At 44.8% G+C, this 16,520-nt stretch overlaps 1 protein-coding gene across 1 annotated transcript; it reads left to right on the forward strand.

The window, feature by feature from the left end:
* Positions 1-3,000: 3,000 nt before the first annotated feature.
* Positions 3,001-16,455, forward strand: RNF181 (ring finger protein 181). Its single transcript, XM_060787171.2, has 5 exons — positions 3,001-3,168; positions 6,444-6,577; positions 9,129-9,244; positions 9,350-9,424; positions 16,221-16,455. The coding sequence occupies exons 1-5, from the start codon at positions 3,077-3,079 to the stop codon at positions 16,278-16,280; spliced, it is 477 nt and encodes a 158-aa protein (XP_060643154.1). The 5' UTR covers positions 3,001-3,076; the 3' UTR covers positions 16,281-16,455.
* The last annotated feature ends 65 nt before the right edge of the window (positions 16,456-16,520 follow it).

Genomic DNA, 16,520 nt, shown 5'->3' on the forward strand with positions numbered 1-16,520 from the left:
GACCTAGCAAAGTTTTTCTTTGGAAGCATGCCCGCCGAACAGAACACCAGAGCATGGAGCTGTGATTCTTTCTTAGCCCGCCACCATTGTCCCCTACCTTGACCATCGGTTGCAGAGGAGCTGCATGCAGGAGATGGAAGACCGTCACCTGCCGCCAACCCCAATGTTCAGTTCCGTACGCTGTCCCTTCTGTCCGAGACTGTTGTGATGAGCTCCCCCTTGTGGCTGGAAACTGAAATACTGCCTCTGCTGTACAAGTGTGCCTTCAATTCTTCTTCATGGAAAAATAAGACATCCCCCGAAAATAAGGCCTAGTGCAGGGATCCTCGAACTTTTTAAACAGAGGGCCAGGTCACAGTCCCTCAAACTGTTGGAGGGCCAGATTATAATTTGAAAAAAGCATGAATGAATTCCTATGCACACTGCACATATCTTATTTGTAGTGCAAAAACACTTAAAAACAATACAATAATTAAAATGAAGAACAATTTTAACAAATATAAACGTTTTAGTATTTCAGTGGGAAGTGTGCGCCTGCTTTTGGCTGATGAGATAAAGCTGTTGTTGTGTTTTTTCAAGTCGTTTCAGACTTAGGGTGACCCTGAGCAAGGGCCGGGTAAATGACCTTGGAGGGCCACATTCGGCCCTCTGGCCTTAGTTTGAGGACTCCTGGCATCTTTGGGAGCAAAAAAATAATATAAGGCACAGTCAGGCCATTGTATGCTAATCAAAGTGGTCAGTTGAAACATTCACACCTAGCTCCAGCAGACAAGAGTCCTTTGTCCCACCCTGGTCATTCCACAGATATATAAACCCTTTTTCCTAGTTCCAACAGACCTCACTACCTCTGAGGATGCTTGCCATACATGCAGGCGAAACGCCAGGAGAGAATGCCTCTAGAAAATGGCCATATAGCCCGAAAAAACCTACAACAACGGCCATGAAAGCCTTCGACAATACAGCAGTAATACTGTTAATAGTAGTAGCGATGTTAGTAGTAGTAATGCTAATAACAGTAATAATTGTTAATAGTAATAGGAATGTTGACAATGCTAATAATAACAATAGTAACATCATTAACAATGCTAATAATAGTAATAATACTGTTAATAGTAGCAGCAATGTTAATAGCAGTAGTAATGCTAATAACAGTAGTAATGCTATTAGTAGTAGTAATGTTAAGGTAAAGGTAAAGGTAGTCCCCTGACATTAAGTCCAGTCATGTCTGACTCTGGGGTGTGGTGCTCATCTCCATTTCTAAGCCGAAGAGCCGGCGTTGTCCGTAGACACCTCCAAGGTCATGTGGCCGGCATGACTGCATGGAGCGCCATTACCTTCCTGCCGGAGCGGTACCTATTGATCTACTCACATTTGCATGTTTTTGAACTGCTAGATTGGCAGAAGCTAGGGCTGACAGCGGAAGCTCATGCTGCTCCCCAGAATCGAACCTGCGACCTTTCGATCAACAAGCTCAACGGTGCTTTAACCCACTGCGCCACCGGGGGCTCCCGTAATGTTAACAATGCTAATAATAACAATAGTAATAATACTGTTAAAAGTAGTAGTAATAGTGGTAGTAGTAGTAATGTTAATAGAATACATTGCAGGGCCCTGCCTAAATTGTCTGATCTGGAGGTACACTAATAAATCTTTTAACACCCTCTCTACACAACATCTACACAAATGACCAGCCACTGCCAGAAGGGACAGAGAGTTTCATCTATGCTGATGATCGTGCCATTACCGCTCAAGCAGGGAGCTTTGAGACGGTAGAACAGAAGCTTTCCGAAGCTCTAGATGCTCTTACTGCCTATTACAGGGAAAACCAGCTGATCCCCAACCCATCTAAAACACAGACATGTGCCTTTCACCTTAAGAACAGACAAGCAACCTGAGCTCTGAAGATCACCTGGGAAGGAATCCCATTGGAGCATTGCAGCGCACCCAAATATCTGGGAGTCACTCTGGACCGTGCTCTGACCTACAAGAAGCACTGCCTGAACATCAAGCAAAAAGTGGGTGCTAGAAACAATATCATACGAAAGCTGACTGGCACAACCTGGGGATCACAAGCAGATACAGTGAAGACATCTGCCCTTGCGCTGTGCTACTCTGCTGCTGAGTATGCATGCCCAGTGTGGCACACATCTCACCACACTAAAAGAGTGGATGTGGCTCTTAATGAGACATGCTGCATTATCACGGGTTGTCTGCGCCCTACACCACTGGAGAAATTACACTGCTTAGCCGGTATTGCACCACCTGACATCCACCGGGAAGTGGCAGCCAATAGTGAAAGGACCAAGGCAGAGACATCTCCAGCTCATCCCGTTTGGGTATCAGCCAGCACGCCAACGACTTAAATCTAGAAATAGTTTTCTAAGATCTACAGAGACACTCGCTGGAACACCTCAGCAAGCGAGAGTCCAAAAGTGGCAGGCTCAAACCCAGAATGTCAACCAATAGCTGATACCAAATGAGAGACTCCCCCTGGGCACACAGGGGACTGGACGACTTGGAAGACGGTGAACAGACTGCGCTCTGGCACCACGAGATGCAGAGCCAACCTTAAGAAATGGGGCTACAAAGTGGAATCCACAACATGCGAGCGCGGAGAGGAGCAAACCACTGACCATCTGCTGCAATGCAACCTGAGCCCTGCTACATGCACAATGGAGGACCTTCTTGCAGCAACACCAGAGGCACTCCAAGTGGCCAGATACTGGTCAAAGGACATTTAATTAACTATCAAACAAGTTTTGTATTTGTCTGTTTGTTTGCTTTGTTCTGTTAGAAATGTAATATAATGGACTGGTTGCTCTGACACGAGAAAAAAAAAACAAAAAAAAAAACACCCTTTCGACACGTATCAGGAGGTTCACACGAACGGGTGGGCTGGCAGGCACTGAAGATGCAAACAGCCCCGCCCCGCCTGTTGTGGATGAGCCTGGCTCGGATTGGCTGGCCTTCCTGGCGCAGGAGCCAATCAGCGCCGCGGACGCCGCTTCCGCGTTGAGAGCGTGGTGCTGAGTCACGAGGACAAGGAGGAAGTGGGGCTGGAACCCGGGCTGTGCGGATGGCTTCCTACTTCGAGGAGCACGACTGCGAGCCCGGGTCGGGGCCTCCCTCGGAGCAGATGCACCGCCAGGCACTGCTGGAACTGGCCAGGTGGGCTGAGAGAGTGGCACTCCTGCCCAAGGGGGTTGCAGGGCTGGAAGGAGGAGGAAGGGGGTTGCAATAATCATTGCTACTACTACTACTACTACTACTACTACTAATATAATAAAGTGAAGGCAGACAACCCCCAGTTGCTCTCTGAGGCTGAGAGAGTGTGACTCCTGTCCAATGGGTTTGCAGAAAGGGGGATTATACAACCAGATATAATAATTATGCAAGGCAATGGTTTCAGTTGTTAGACTGAATAACCTGTTATCTCTGATCTGTTAGGAAAAACAGAGAGGGAATATTATTATTAGTAATAATAATATAGATTGTGGGTAGACAGACACTGCCTCTCTGAGGCTGAGAGAATGTTGATCTGTTAGGAAAACAGAGAGGGATTATTATTATTATTAGTAGTAGTAGTAGTAGTAATAATAATAATAATAATAATATAGATTGAGGGCAGACAGACCCCAGTTGCTCTCTGAGGCTGAGAGAGTGTTGATCTGTTAAGAAAACAGAGAGGGATTATTATTATTATTGTTATTATTAGTAGTAGTAGTAGTAGTAATAATAATAATAATATAGATTGAGGGCAGACAGACCCCAGTTGTTCTGAGGCTGAGAGAGTGTGAATTGCCCAATGGGTTTGCATGGCTGAAGGAAGGGGGAGTCAAACTCAGGGATACAGAGGGATTATTATTATTATTATTATTAATAATAATAATAATAGTAGTAGTAGTAGTAGTAGTAATAATAATATAGGCCTCAGTTGCTCTCTGAGGCTGAGAGAGTGTGACTCCTGTCCAATGGGTTTGCAGAAAGGGGGATTATACAACCAGATATAATTATGCAAGGCAATGGTTTCAGTTGTTAGACTGAATAACCTGTTATCTCTGATCTGTTAGGAAAACAGAGAGGGATTATTATTATTAATAATACTAATAATATAGATTGAGGGCAGACAGATCCCTGTTGCTCTCTGAGGCTGAGAAAGTGTTAATCTGTTAGGAAAACAGAAAGGGAATATTATTATTAGTAGTAATAATAATATAGATTGCGGGCAGACAGACCCCAGTTGCTCTGTTGATCTGTTAGGAAAACGGGGGGAATATTATTATTATTATTATTATTATTAATACTACTACTACTAATAAAGATTGCAGGCAGACAGACCCCAGATGCACTCTGAGGCTGAGAGAGTGTTGATCTGTTAGGAAGACAGAGGGAATATTATTATTAGTAGTAATAATAATATAGATTGTGGGCAGACAGACCGCAGTTGCTCTCTGAGGCTGAGAGAGTGTTGATCTGTTAGGAAAACAGAGAGGAAATATTATTATTATTAATAATAATAATAATAATAATAATAATAATATAGATTGAGGGCAGACAGACCCCAGTTGCTCTCTGAGGCTGAGAGAGTGTTGATCTGTTAAGAAAACAGAGAGGGAATATTATTATTAGTAGTAATAATAATATAGATTGTGGGCAGACAGACCGCAGTTGCTCTCTGAGGCTGAGAGAGTGTTGATCTGTTAAGAAAACAGAGAGGGATTATTATTATTATTATTAGTAGTAGTAGTAGTAGTAGTAATAATAATAATATAGATTGAGGGCAGACAGACCCCAGTTGCTCTGAGGCTGAGAGAGTGTGAATTGCCCAATGGGTTTGCATGGCTGAAGGAAGGGGGAGTCAAACTCAGGGATACAGAGGGATTATTATTATTATTATTATTATTATTAATAATAATAGTAGTAATAATAATATAGAGTGAGGGCAGACAGGCCTCAGTTGCTCTCTGAGGCTGAGAGAGTGTGACTCCTGTCCAATGGGTTGGCAGAAAGGGGGATTATACAACCAGATATAATAATTATGTAAGGCAATGGTTTCAGTTGTTAGACTGAATAACCTGTTGTCTCTGATCTGTTAGGAAAACAGAGAGGGATTATTATTATTAGTAGTAATAATAATATAGATTGAGGGCAGACAGACCCCAGTTACTCTCTGAGGCTGAGAGAGTGTTGATCTGTTAGGAAAACAGAGAGGGATTATTATTAGTAGTAGTAATAATAATATAGATTGAGGGCAGACAGACCCCAGATGCACTCTGAGGCTGAGAGAGTGTTGATCTGTTAGGAAAACAGAGAGGAAATATTATTATTAATAATAATAATAATAATAATAATAATAATAATATAGATTGAGGGCAGACAGACCCCAGTTGCTCTCTGAGGCTGAGAGAGTGTTGATCTGTTAAGAAAACAGAGAGGGATTATTATTATTAGTAGTAATAATAATATAGATTGAGGGCAGACAGACCCCAGATGCACTCTGAGGCTGAGAGAGTGTTGATCTGTTAGGAAAACAGAGAGGAAATATTAATAATAATAATAATAATAATAATAATAATAATAATAATAAAGAGTGAAGCAGGCAGACACCCAGTTGCTTTCTGAGGCTGAGAGAGTGTGACTTGTTCAATGTGCTTCCATGGCTGAAGAAGGGGATTTTAACCCAGGGCTACAGAGGGAATGATGATGATGATGATGATGATAATATAGGGTGAAGCAGGCAGACACCCAGTTGCTCTCTGAGGCTGAGAGAGTGTGAATTGCCCAGTGGGTTTGCATGGCTGAAGGAAGGGGGAGTCAAACTCAGGGATACAGAGGGATTATTATTATTATTATTATTAATAATAATAATAATATAATAGAGTGAGGGCAGACAGGCCTCAGTTGCTCTCTGAGGCTGAGAGAGTGAGACTTGTTCAATGTGCTTACATGGCTGAAGGAGGGGGGATTCGAACCTAGGGCTACAGAGGAAATATTATTATTAATAATAATAATAATATAGAGTGAGGGCAGACAGACCCCGGTTGCTCTCTGAGAGAGCGTGACTCTTGCCCAGTGGGATTGCATGGCTGAAGGAAAGGGATTCGTACCAAGAGATACAGAGGGAATATTATTATTATTAATAATAATAATATACAGTGAGGGCATACAGACCCAGGTTGCTCTCTGAGGCTGAGAGAGCCTGACTCTTGCCCAGGGGGTTTCCATGGCTGAAGGAAGGGGGATTTGAACCCAGGGCTACAGAGGGAATATCGGCAACAACAACAATAAATAGTGAAGGCAGAAAGACCTCAGTTGGTCATTGAGGCTGAGAGACTCCCTTTTCTGGCAACTGGATGGCCCTCTGCCGGGAAGGCTTGCATGCCACCTTCCTTCATCATAATAATAATGGCCAAAATGCGTTACTTATGGTTCTTTGGTTCTAGGTCCCTCTTCAACGGCCTGGAGATTGACCTGGGCTCTTTGGACAGTGGAGACTGGGAGCACCGGCTCCCTCCGCCAGCCGCCAAGAAGGCTGTGGACGACCTTCCCACGGTGCGGATCACTCCCATCCAAGCAGGTACTCTGGGCTGAGGGATGTCTCTGCATCCGTGGCCTTAGACTCGAGATAAAGGGACTCAGCTTTTGGAAAATGGCATTTATAACTTTTTGGAAAACACAATTTGGAGATCATAACCTTTTAGAAAAGTGTGACCTTTCAGAGAAGAGCCAAAAACTCTTTAGAGTGGAATCTTCTCTGGTGGTATACAACCAGATATACTTGAGTATAAGCCGACCCGAATATAAGCCAAGGCACCTAATTTTCCCATGAAAAACTGAGAAAACGGATTGACTCGAATATAAGCCGAGGGTGGGAAATGCAGAGACTACTGGTAAATTGCAAAATAAAAATAGATACCAATTAAATTACATTAATTGAGGGATCAGTAGGTTATATATTTTTGAATGTTTACAAAAATGGTAATTTAAGATAAGACTGTCCAACTCTGATTAAATGATTATTTGCCTTCTTCAATGTAAACATGCTTACGTATCCTTCCAATAATAATAAAGAGAGTAACATAATAAATGTAGTAATAATAATAATAATAATAATAATAATAGTAAAATAATGAATGTAGCAACAATTATACAGTAAAATAATAAATGTATAATAATAGAGTAAAATCCTCAGATGATCAAAAATTCACTATAAAATCAATAGAAGAAATAAAACAAATAAATCCCAAAATCACATGGTTGCAATACCATCAATTACACCAAAGCTTCAAAATAGACGAAAAACAAGGCTTCTGCCAGGAGCAAGGATTTTGGGAAATAATTATGCAAAAAGAAAGGAAATTAATTACATTACTATACAAACAACTTTTAGGCTGGGCAACTGAAGAACAAATTAAGGATTGCCAGATTAAATGGGCAAAAGACCTCGGGCACAACATCCTAACAAAACAATGGGAGGAAATCTGGAACACCAAATTAAAATATACAGTTGCCAGCGACCTAAAAGAAAACTGGCATAAAATGTTCTTTAGATGGCATTATTCCCCAGAAAAAAACTCAAAATTCAACAAAAATACAGCCAACAAAAATATATCCAACAAATGTTGGAAGTGCCAAAAAGAAATAGGAACCTACTTTCACCAATGGTGGTCCTGTAAAAAAGTTAGGAAATATTGGAAGGAAATACATCTAGCAATACAATTTTTTAAAAAAACTAACTTCCCACTACTGCCGGAGATGTATCTTCTGGGCATCTCATACCCAAAATTCAATGCGAATCAAGATAAAATATTTTTCCTGCTAAGCACAGCTGCCAGGATAAATCTGGCCAAAATATGGAAACAAAAAGACACACCAACAATAGAAAATTGGATTTAAAAATCTTTGGATATCATCCAAATAGATAGTTTTTCCCAACGCTTGAATAATTCATTGAAAAAGACGAACTGGGGGGGGGGGGGGTTCGAAGAATTTATCAAAGCAAAAAAGAAGATGACATTGATAATAGACATATCCAGCATTTGAAGGAAAACCAAACACCGAAGAAACGCCGGAAATGTATCTATAGAAAGACAAATTCATCACCAAATGCTACACGGACTCTTTGAAGACTATGGGAAGTCAAGACACTGGGGGGAGGTACTGGGGGTTTCACACTTCTTCTCCACTTCCCCCTTTTTTTCCCTCTCTTCCTCTCCTTTCTCCTTTTCTCTCTCCTCTTTCTACCTTATAAATTATTGTTTTTCTCTCACTTTCCTTAGTTTTGGATTTTGTAAAAAGAAAACTTACACAATATTATATATATAATAGAGTAAAATGACAAATAGAATAATAAATAGAATAAAATATTAATTGAAATAATAATAATAAAAAAGAGTAAAATAATAAATGTATAATAATAGAGTGAAATGATAAATAGAATAATAAATAGAATAAAATAATAAATGAAATAATAATAATAATAATAATAATAAAAGAGTAAAATAATAAATAACCTTGACTTGAGTATAAGCTGAGGGGGACTTTTTCAGCCTAAAAAAGGGGCTGAAAAACTAGGCTTATACTCGAGTATATACAGTAATTATGCAAGGCAATGGTTTCAGTTGTTAGACTGAATAACCTGTTACCTCTGATCTGTTAGAAAAACAGAGATTTGCCAGTGCAGAAAAACAGCAGAGCTTCAGAAGTGTTTTTATTTCGGTGCCGAAAAATATATATTGTAGCCCTTCATGTGCTCCCAGCCACTGCCCAAGGAAAATAAGGGATGCAGCCAGGCTATGTTCGAGTATCTTTGCTGGAGGTTTTTAAGCAGAGGCTGGATGGCCATCTGTCAGGAGGGTTTGGGTGGTGTCTTTCTTCATGGCAGAAAGAAGGGGGGTTGGGCTGGATGGCCTCTGGGGTTCCCTTCTAACTCTAGTAGAATATCGACTGCTTTGGAGTCTGTTTCATTCTCCTTCTCCAGATGTTCCCACTGAAAGGCAGAAGGAGGTTGGGTTGGATGGCCTTAAGGGGACCCTTTCCAATTCTGTGATGGGTCCAGAGTTCCACAAGGGATCTGTAGGTCACAAAGATCTAACTCTGTGCCTTTTGCATTTCCTTTGCTTCCTCAGACAAAGGCCTGAAGTGTCCCGTCTGCCTCCTAGAATTTGAGGAGAGTGAAATGGCCCGCAGGATGCCCTGCCAGCACCTCTTCCATTCGGGATGCCTCCTCCCATGGCTTGGCAAGGTGGGAGCGACAGGCGTACGGGGGGGGGGGCTGCAAGGGGGGCTTGGAAGGGGAAGTGGGGCTGGTTCCCTATATTAAACATCCCTTTTTCCCCTTTCTTATTAGACCAACTCCTGCCCGCTTTGCCGCCATGAGCTGCCCACGGACGACCAGGAATACGAAGAGTACAAGAAGGACAAGGTGAGCCACTTCTCTCTGGAAACTGATGGGAAATATCCTGCAGTCTTGCAAATACAAATAAATGATATTTAAAGACATAAGCAGGGGGAGGGGAACAAAATTTGAAATACGAGGCGCATTCATTAAAAATTTCCCCTGACCAACTTCCATTTACCACAGGACGCTGAAACTGCACATGTGTAATGATCTAAGTCTCTGTAGGTTAGGTGCCAATTTCCAACTCAGAACTGAGAACGGTCTTGATGTTTGTTTGTTTATTTATTTACTTCATGCATTTCTACCCCGCCCTTCTTCCCACAAAGGGGGACTCAAGGGCGGCCTCACATAAGCATCATATGATGCTATCAACACATACACCACAAGAATTACAGTTAAAACAATAAAAATCATTTAAAAACATTATACAAATTCATTAATAAATTCATTCAACAATAAATTAACGTGCCATTTCAAACCAAGATCAAGCTGGGTAAATCCAATGTCACAAATGTCCCAAATTTCCTTTCCAATTGCTGCTGTCCTCTAGCTGAATGCCTGGTCCCAAAACCAAGTCTTCAGTTGTCTTCTAAAGGACAGGAGGGAGGTGGCCAACCTGATGTCCTTAGGGAGGGAGTTCCACAGACGGAGGGCCACTGCCAAGAAGGCCCTGTCTCTCGTCCCCACCAAACGTGTTTGCGAAAGTTTATAATAACACAATCGGTATGTAACCAGAATATGAGCCGTTTGGGAGAGGTCTGCTTTTTCCATCTAGGGCCGAAGCAGTTAGACATGTTTTCTCATTGGGATTTTGATTACATCTCCCCTGAAAGGTGTAGTGAAAGGTGGGTGCTCTTGGACTTCCGTAGTCCAAAAGCACCCACAAACTGCATACATGACCATTTCTGGGACTGCAGTTCTATATCAAAACAAGTTGCATACCTCTGTCCAAGTGTGCAGTACTCCCAACCCACAGGACTCCCATCTTCTCAATGGTGCTCAGAATTACCACAGCAACTAAACAGGAAAAATACTGTGACAAAAGAGCTCTCATGATCCAGGTGCTGAAGTGGTGTGAGGTTTGAGAATAGACCCAATGGAATACGGAGCAGTCCTCAAGTTCCTTGACTTGAAAGGCCGCACACCAAAGGAGGTGTTCGATGACATGAAAGAGGTTTCTGGTGAGGATTCCCCATCAGATGATGGTGTCAAGAACTTGGCTCCGTCCATTCCAGTGTGGTTGGATTTCAGTGCAAACACCTCCAATTCCAGGGCGACCCCACTCTGCTATTGAGGAACACACCATCCAACAAATCAAAGTCGTCATTTTGGAAAATCACTGTGTAACTATTCTCCACTTAGCCCAAAATGTCAAGATGAGTGTGGAGTCCGTGGAAAAAATCACCCAAGACCACCTTCACCTGCATAAGGAATCTGCTCGCTGGCTCCTCCGGCTGCTCACTGTTTTTCAGTGTTTTTATGAGTGAAGGACATACATTGGGTTGTTAGGTGTCTTGTGTCCAAATTTGGTGTCAATTCCCCCAGTGGTTTTTGAGTTCTGTTAATCCCACAAATGAACATTACATTTTTATTTATTTATTTTATTTATTTATTTATTTGATACACTTGTATACCGCTAATATCTCAGCCTGTGCGGCGACTCATTGCGGTTTACAACTTGTTAAAATACAATAGTCACTTAAAAATATAAAATAAGATATCAAAATACAAGACATAAAACATACATAGTATGAACATACTTAGTATCGGGCCACCAATACAAGTCGAAAACATCTCATAGTTAAAATCGTAATTCAGTTCGTTATCCTTGGTTGCAAGTCCATGGTCAAAATAACCTTACATCGGAAATTAGTTAAAAACTTGCTCGAACATCCAAGTTTTTAGATTTTTCCGAAATGCCATTAGCGAGGTGGCTGATCTTAGTTCAATAGGGAGGGCATTCCAAAGCCGGGGGGCCACCACAGAAAAGGCCCTATCTCTCGTTCCCGCGAGCCGCACCTGTGAAGCAGGCGGGATGGAGAGAAGGGCTCCTCCTGAAGATCTTAGGGTCCTGGTGGGCTGATAGGCCGAGATACGTTCGGATAGGTATGTAGGGCCAGAACCGTTTAGGGCTTTAAAGGTCAAAACCAGCACTTTGAATTGGGCTCGGTAGCTGATCGGTAGCCAATGGAGCTGGTACAGCAGAGGAGTTGTGTGCTCCCTGCGCCCTGCTCCTGTTAATACCATGGCTGCCGCCCGTTGGACTAGTTGAAGCTTCCGGGCCGTCTTCAAAGGCAACCCCACGTAGAGAGCGTTGCAGTAATCAAGGCGGGATGTAACCAGAGCGTGGATTACCGTGGCCAAGTCAGACTTCCCAAGGTACGGTCGCAGTTGGCGCACGAGTCTTAACTGTGCAAATGCTCCCCTGGTCACCGCCGAAACCTGGGGATCCAGGCTCAGCGATGAGTCCAGGATCACACCCAAACTGCGAACCTGTGTCTTCAGGGGGAGTGCGACCCCGTCTAACACAGGCTGTAACCCTATACCCTGTTCGGCCCTGCGACTGACCAGGAGCACCTCTGTCTTGTCTGGATTTAATTTCAATTTGTTCGCCCCCATCCAGACCGTCACAGCGGCCAAGCACCGGTTCAGGACCTCGACAGCCTCCTTAGTAGCGGGTGGAAAGGAGTGACAGAGCTGGACATCATCTGCGTACAGATGACACCGCACCCCGAAACTCCGGATGATCTCGCCCAGCGGCTTCATGTAGATGTTAAACAACATGGGGGACAATATTGAACCCTGAGGAACCCCACAAAACAACGGTTGTGGGGTAGAACAGGAGTCCCCCAGTAACACCTTCTGAGACCGACCCTCGAGGAATGACCGGAGCCACCGCAAAGCAGTACCTCCGAGGCCCATTCCTGCGAGGCGTCCCAGAAGAATACCGTGGTCGACGGTATCGAAGGCCGCTGAGAGGTCGAGAAGCACCAACAGGGACACACTCCCCCTGTCGAGCTCCCGACGGAGATCATCCACTAAGGCGACCAAGGCTGTCTCGGTACCATGTCCCGGCCTAAAGCCAGACTGCGCCGGATCTAGATAATCCGTGTCTACCAAGAATGCCTGGAGTTGTGAGGCCACCACACGTTCCATGACTTTGCCCAAAAAGGGAAGATTGGAAACAGGCCGATAGTTTACCAATTGAGTGGGGTCCAGTGATGGTTTCTTCAACAGCGGTTTTATCACAGCTTGCTTTAAGCTGGCTGGAAAAATGCCTTCCCGAAGGGAGGCATTAACCACCACCTTAGCCCACTCGGCCAATCCCCCTCTGGCCTCCTTTAGAAGCCAGGATGGGCAGGGGTCTAGGATGCATGTAGTAGCTCTCATTCCTCCAAGCACCTTGTCCACATCCTCGGTTTGAACCAATTGAAATGAATCCATCAAAATCGGACAAGCAGATGCTCGTGTTACATCCTCAGAGACTGCCGTTAATGTGGCATCCAGTCCAGAGCAGATCAAAGCGACTTTGTCTGCGAAGAACCGAGCAAAAGCTTCACAGCGAGCTGCCGAGTCATCAGGGCACCCATCCTGGATGGTGGGTTTTAAAAGGCCTCTGACAACCCGGAACAGTTCAGCCGGACGGTTCTTTGCAGACGCAATAGAGGCCGCGAAGAAGGTCTTCTTAGCGGCTCTTATTGCCGCGGCATATGACCTTAAAAAGGACACAAACCGTGTTCGGTTTGGCTCGCTCGGATCCGAACGCCACACGCTCTCTAGTTCCCTCTTCTTTCGCTTCAACACCGCCAGCTCCTCAGTAAACCAAGGGGCTGGTTTAGCTCGGCTACTTGAGAGGGGACGTTCTGGAGCGATCGTGTCTATTGCTCTAGTCATCTCCCCATTCCAGAGAGCAACCAGGGCATCAACAGGATCACCAACCGAGGTGGCGGGGAATTCCCCAAGAGCCATCAGGAATCCCTCCGGATCCATAAGCCTCCTGGGGCGGACCAATTTAATAGGTCCTCCACCTCTGCGGAGGTTAGGGGGTGCAGTAAGTCTAAAGCTGACCAGGTGGTGGTCGGTCCATGGCAACGGAGAGATGGATAACTCCTCAACACCGCCACCTTCCTCCCATCCCTGACAGAAAACCAAGTCCAATGTATGTCCAGCACTGTGGGTGGGGCCAGATACTTGTTGGGACAGACCCATGGTCGCCATGGTAGACATGAAGTCCTGAGCCGCTCCCGTTAGGGCAGCCTCGGCGTGGACATTGAAGTCCCCCAGCACAAGCAGCCGTTGGGACTCCAATGCCAGGTCCGAGACTACCCCCGCTAGCTCAGGTAGGGAGACTGTAGTGCAGCGAGGTGGACGGTACACTAACAGAATCCCTAAACTGTCCCGGTCACCCACCCTCAGGTGGACGCATTCAAAATTTGTTGACTGCGGGATGGGGGTCCTGGTCAGAGAAATGGAATCTCTATAGACTACTGCAACCCCGCCTCCCCGCCCTCCGGATCTCGGTTGATGCTGCACAGAGAACCCGGGTGGACAAAGCTGGGTCAAGTTTACACCTCCAGCTTCGTCCAGCCAGGTCTCTGTGATGCACGCCAGATCTGCCCGTTCATCCAGGATTAAGTCCTGGATGAAAGTTGTTTTGCCATTGACAGATCTGGCGTTCAACAGCACCACTTTCAATCCCGAGGGACCGCCATCCTGGTTACACCTACTTACCGTATCAGGAGACCGGTTTGGAATTACTAAAGTTGTTCCCCGTTCCCTAGGCCGAATTAAAGGTCTCCTTTTCCCGTATCTCCCCTTCCCCACCACGACTTCTATGGGGGCTCCTCGGTTAACGGAAGCCTCTCCCTCCTCCATGACGCATTTGGTACTTATACTAATAAACCAGGGATCATCGTGGTGTACATGCCATGTTACAGTTTCAGTTTGCCATAGCTTTGCCTTCCACGTGTTCTTCAGTCCCGTTAGGTCATATTCGAGATCCCTCGTGCTATTCCATTCCTTCTTACCTACATATACAATTAGCAACCAAATTAACAGATGCCAAGAAGTAGGTAATAGCATAGGTCGTAGTTATTAAGCACAGTTGGAACAAGGAATTATGCTGTTGAAATACAGATGATGTTTTAGCACAACACAGTAGAGCAGCAATGAAATGCGAAGGCTTAAATGACCCAAGATATTAATTAAAGTGCGTCATGGAGGCCTGATTCAGCACTAGCTGTAACAATCGAATTTAAAGTGCTATAGTGGCTAAGTGCACAAGAAATAGTTTAAAGTGCTAATGGCATAAAGTGCAAGATCACAACAGTTAATAAAGTGCACGAAGTAACCAATTGATCATGGAATCAGGATTAATTAATTAGCAACCATCAGGAACGGTCAGCACATTCAAGATGGTCACACATAGGTTGCAATAATAATCAATCAAAACGGGGGTGAATTAGCACCGTCAGAATAATTAGCACACTCAGAGCTAGATGATACAATTAAAAAGACTAAGGTGCTAAAACTCATGAAATAGTAGTCCAATGATATAGTAAGTTAAAGTGCTGATCGTATAAGTGCTAATATCATACAAGATTTTAAAACAATGAGGTGCTGAAAGATGATAATGGTTAACCAGCAAGGATGGTTATATATAACTATCAATCCAAAGGAGGCCAGCTCAAGAGGTCTGCACAATATTAAGGCCGGCACAAGAAGTCTACACAGTATTAAGCCAGCACAAGGTCTACTTAATATTAAGGCCGGCACAAGAGGTCTACACAATATAGAGATCTACACAATATTTGGCCGGCACAGGAGATCTGCACAATATTAGGCCAGCACAGGATGTTTGCACAGTATTAGGCCAGCTCAAGGGTCTACACACTAATTGAGGTCAGCACAAGAGGTCTATACTAAATCAATACAAAGTTCTACACAACATTAGTCGACACGGCAACACAGTCGCTGTTAGCTGGTAGCACAGGTGAACTCCAGCAGCTGTGACAGGGTGGCGAGCCAAATGGTGGTGGCCGCGATGGAAGGCGGCAGCAATGGCGAGGCGGCCCGGCCGCTGCAGCGGTGGCGATGGGACGGCAGTAGCGATGGTGAGGCGAGGCGCCAAGAAGGCGGCTGCAACCGCCGCGGCGCTCTCCGTGCCCTGGCTCGGCCCAAGGGCTCTGCGGTGGTCCGGTTGTGGGAGGCGGCGGCGATGGAAAGGCGAGATGCCAAAAATGGCGGCCGCAACAGCTGCAACGCGCTCCGCGCTCCACCTCAACCCAGCGGCTCAAGAGAGGCCCAGCCTCCTTTCCTGGCTTGCTTTCTCACCAGTGTGGGGGAGATGCAGCCAGGACGCTGAACCTCTCCTGTTCTTGCAAGCAGGCTGATAGCAAGGTGTAGCTGGGAGACAGAAGTTCTTAAAGCCTCCTTTCCTGGCTTGCTTTCTCACCAGTGTGGGGGAGATGCAGCCAGGACGCTGAACCTCTCCTGTTCTTGCAGGCAGGCTGATAGCAAGGTGTAGCTGGGAGACAGAAGTTCTTAAAGCCTCCTTTCCTGGCTTGCTTTCTCACCAGTGTGGGGGAGATGCAGCCAGGACGCTGAACCTCTCCTGTTCTTGCAGGCAGGCTGATATAGATACTTATCTCCTATGTATTATATGCAACCTTTCTACTATCTTAAGACAGTTAGATAACTTTCCTGTGAACTGATTCCAAGCCAGGCATCATCCCTCCTGTGTCTGTGCCTTTCGTTGTTATTGCCACGGTGTAGTATCTTACACGTCACTCTATTGCAATGCCTTCTTTGTGCTTTGCAGGTCCGGCGACAGCAGCAGGCCCACCGGCTGGAGTCCCTGCATGGAGCGATGTACACGTGACAGAGGCCTCTCCTCTTCCTCGTCTTCCCTTTGGCTACTGGATCCGGTTTCTTTCTAGCCCAGCGGCCCAGCCTTTCCCATGGTGCTTGGGACCAGGATGACCACAAAGCACAGCATTCCCAGCATCCCGCGATTCGCTGGCAGTGCATCACAAATAAATACTTTCCCCAACTCATTCACGTCCCATAATTGAGAACAGATGTTGTTGTTGTTATTATTATTATTATTATTATTATTATT

This window comes from Anolis sagrei, chromosome 7, assembly GCF_037176765.1.
Source record: "Anolis sagrei isolate rAnoSag1 chromosome 7, rAnoSag1.mat, whole genome shotgun sequence".
Lineage (NCBI taxonomy): Eukaryota > Metazoa > Chordata > Lepidosauria > Squamata > Dactyloidae > Anolis > Anolis sagrei.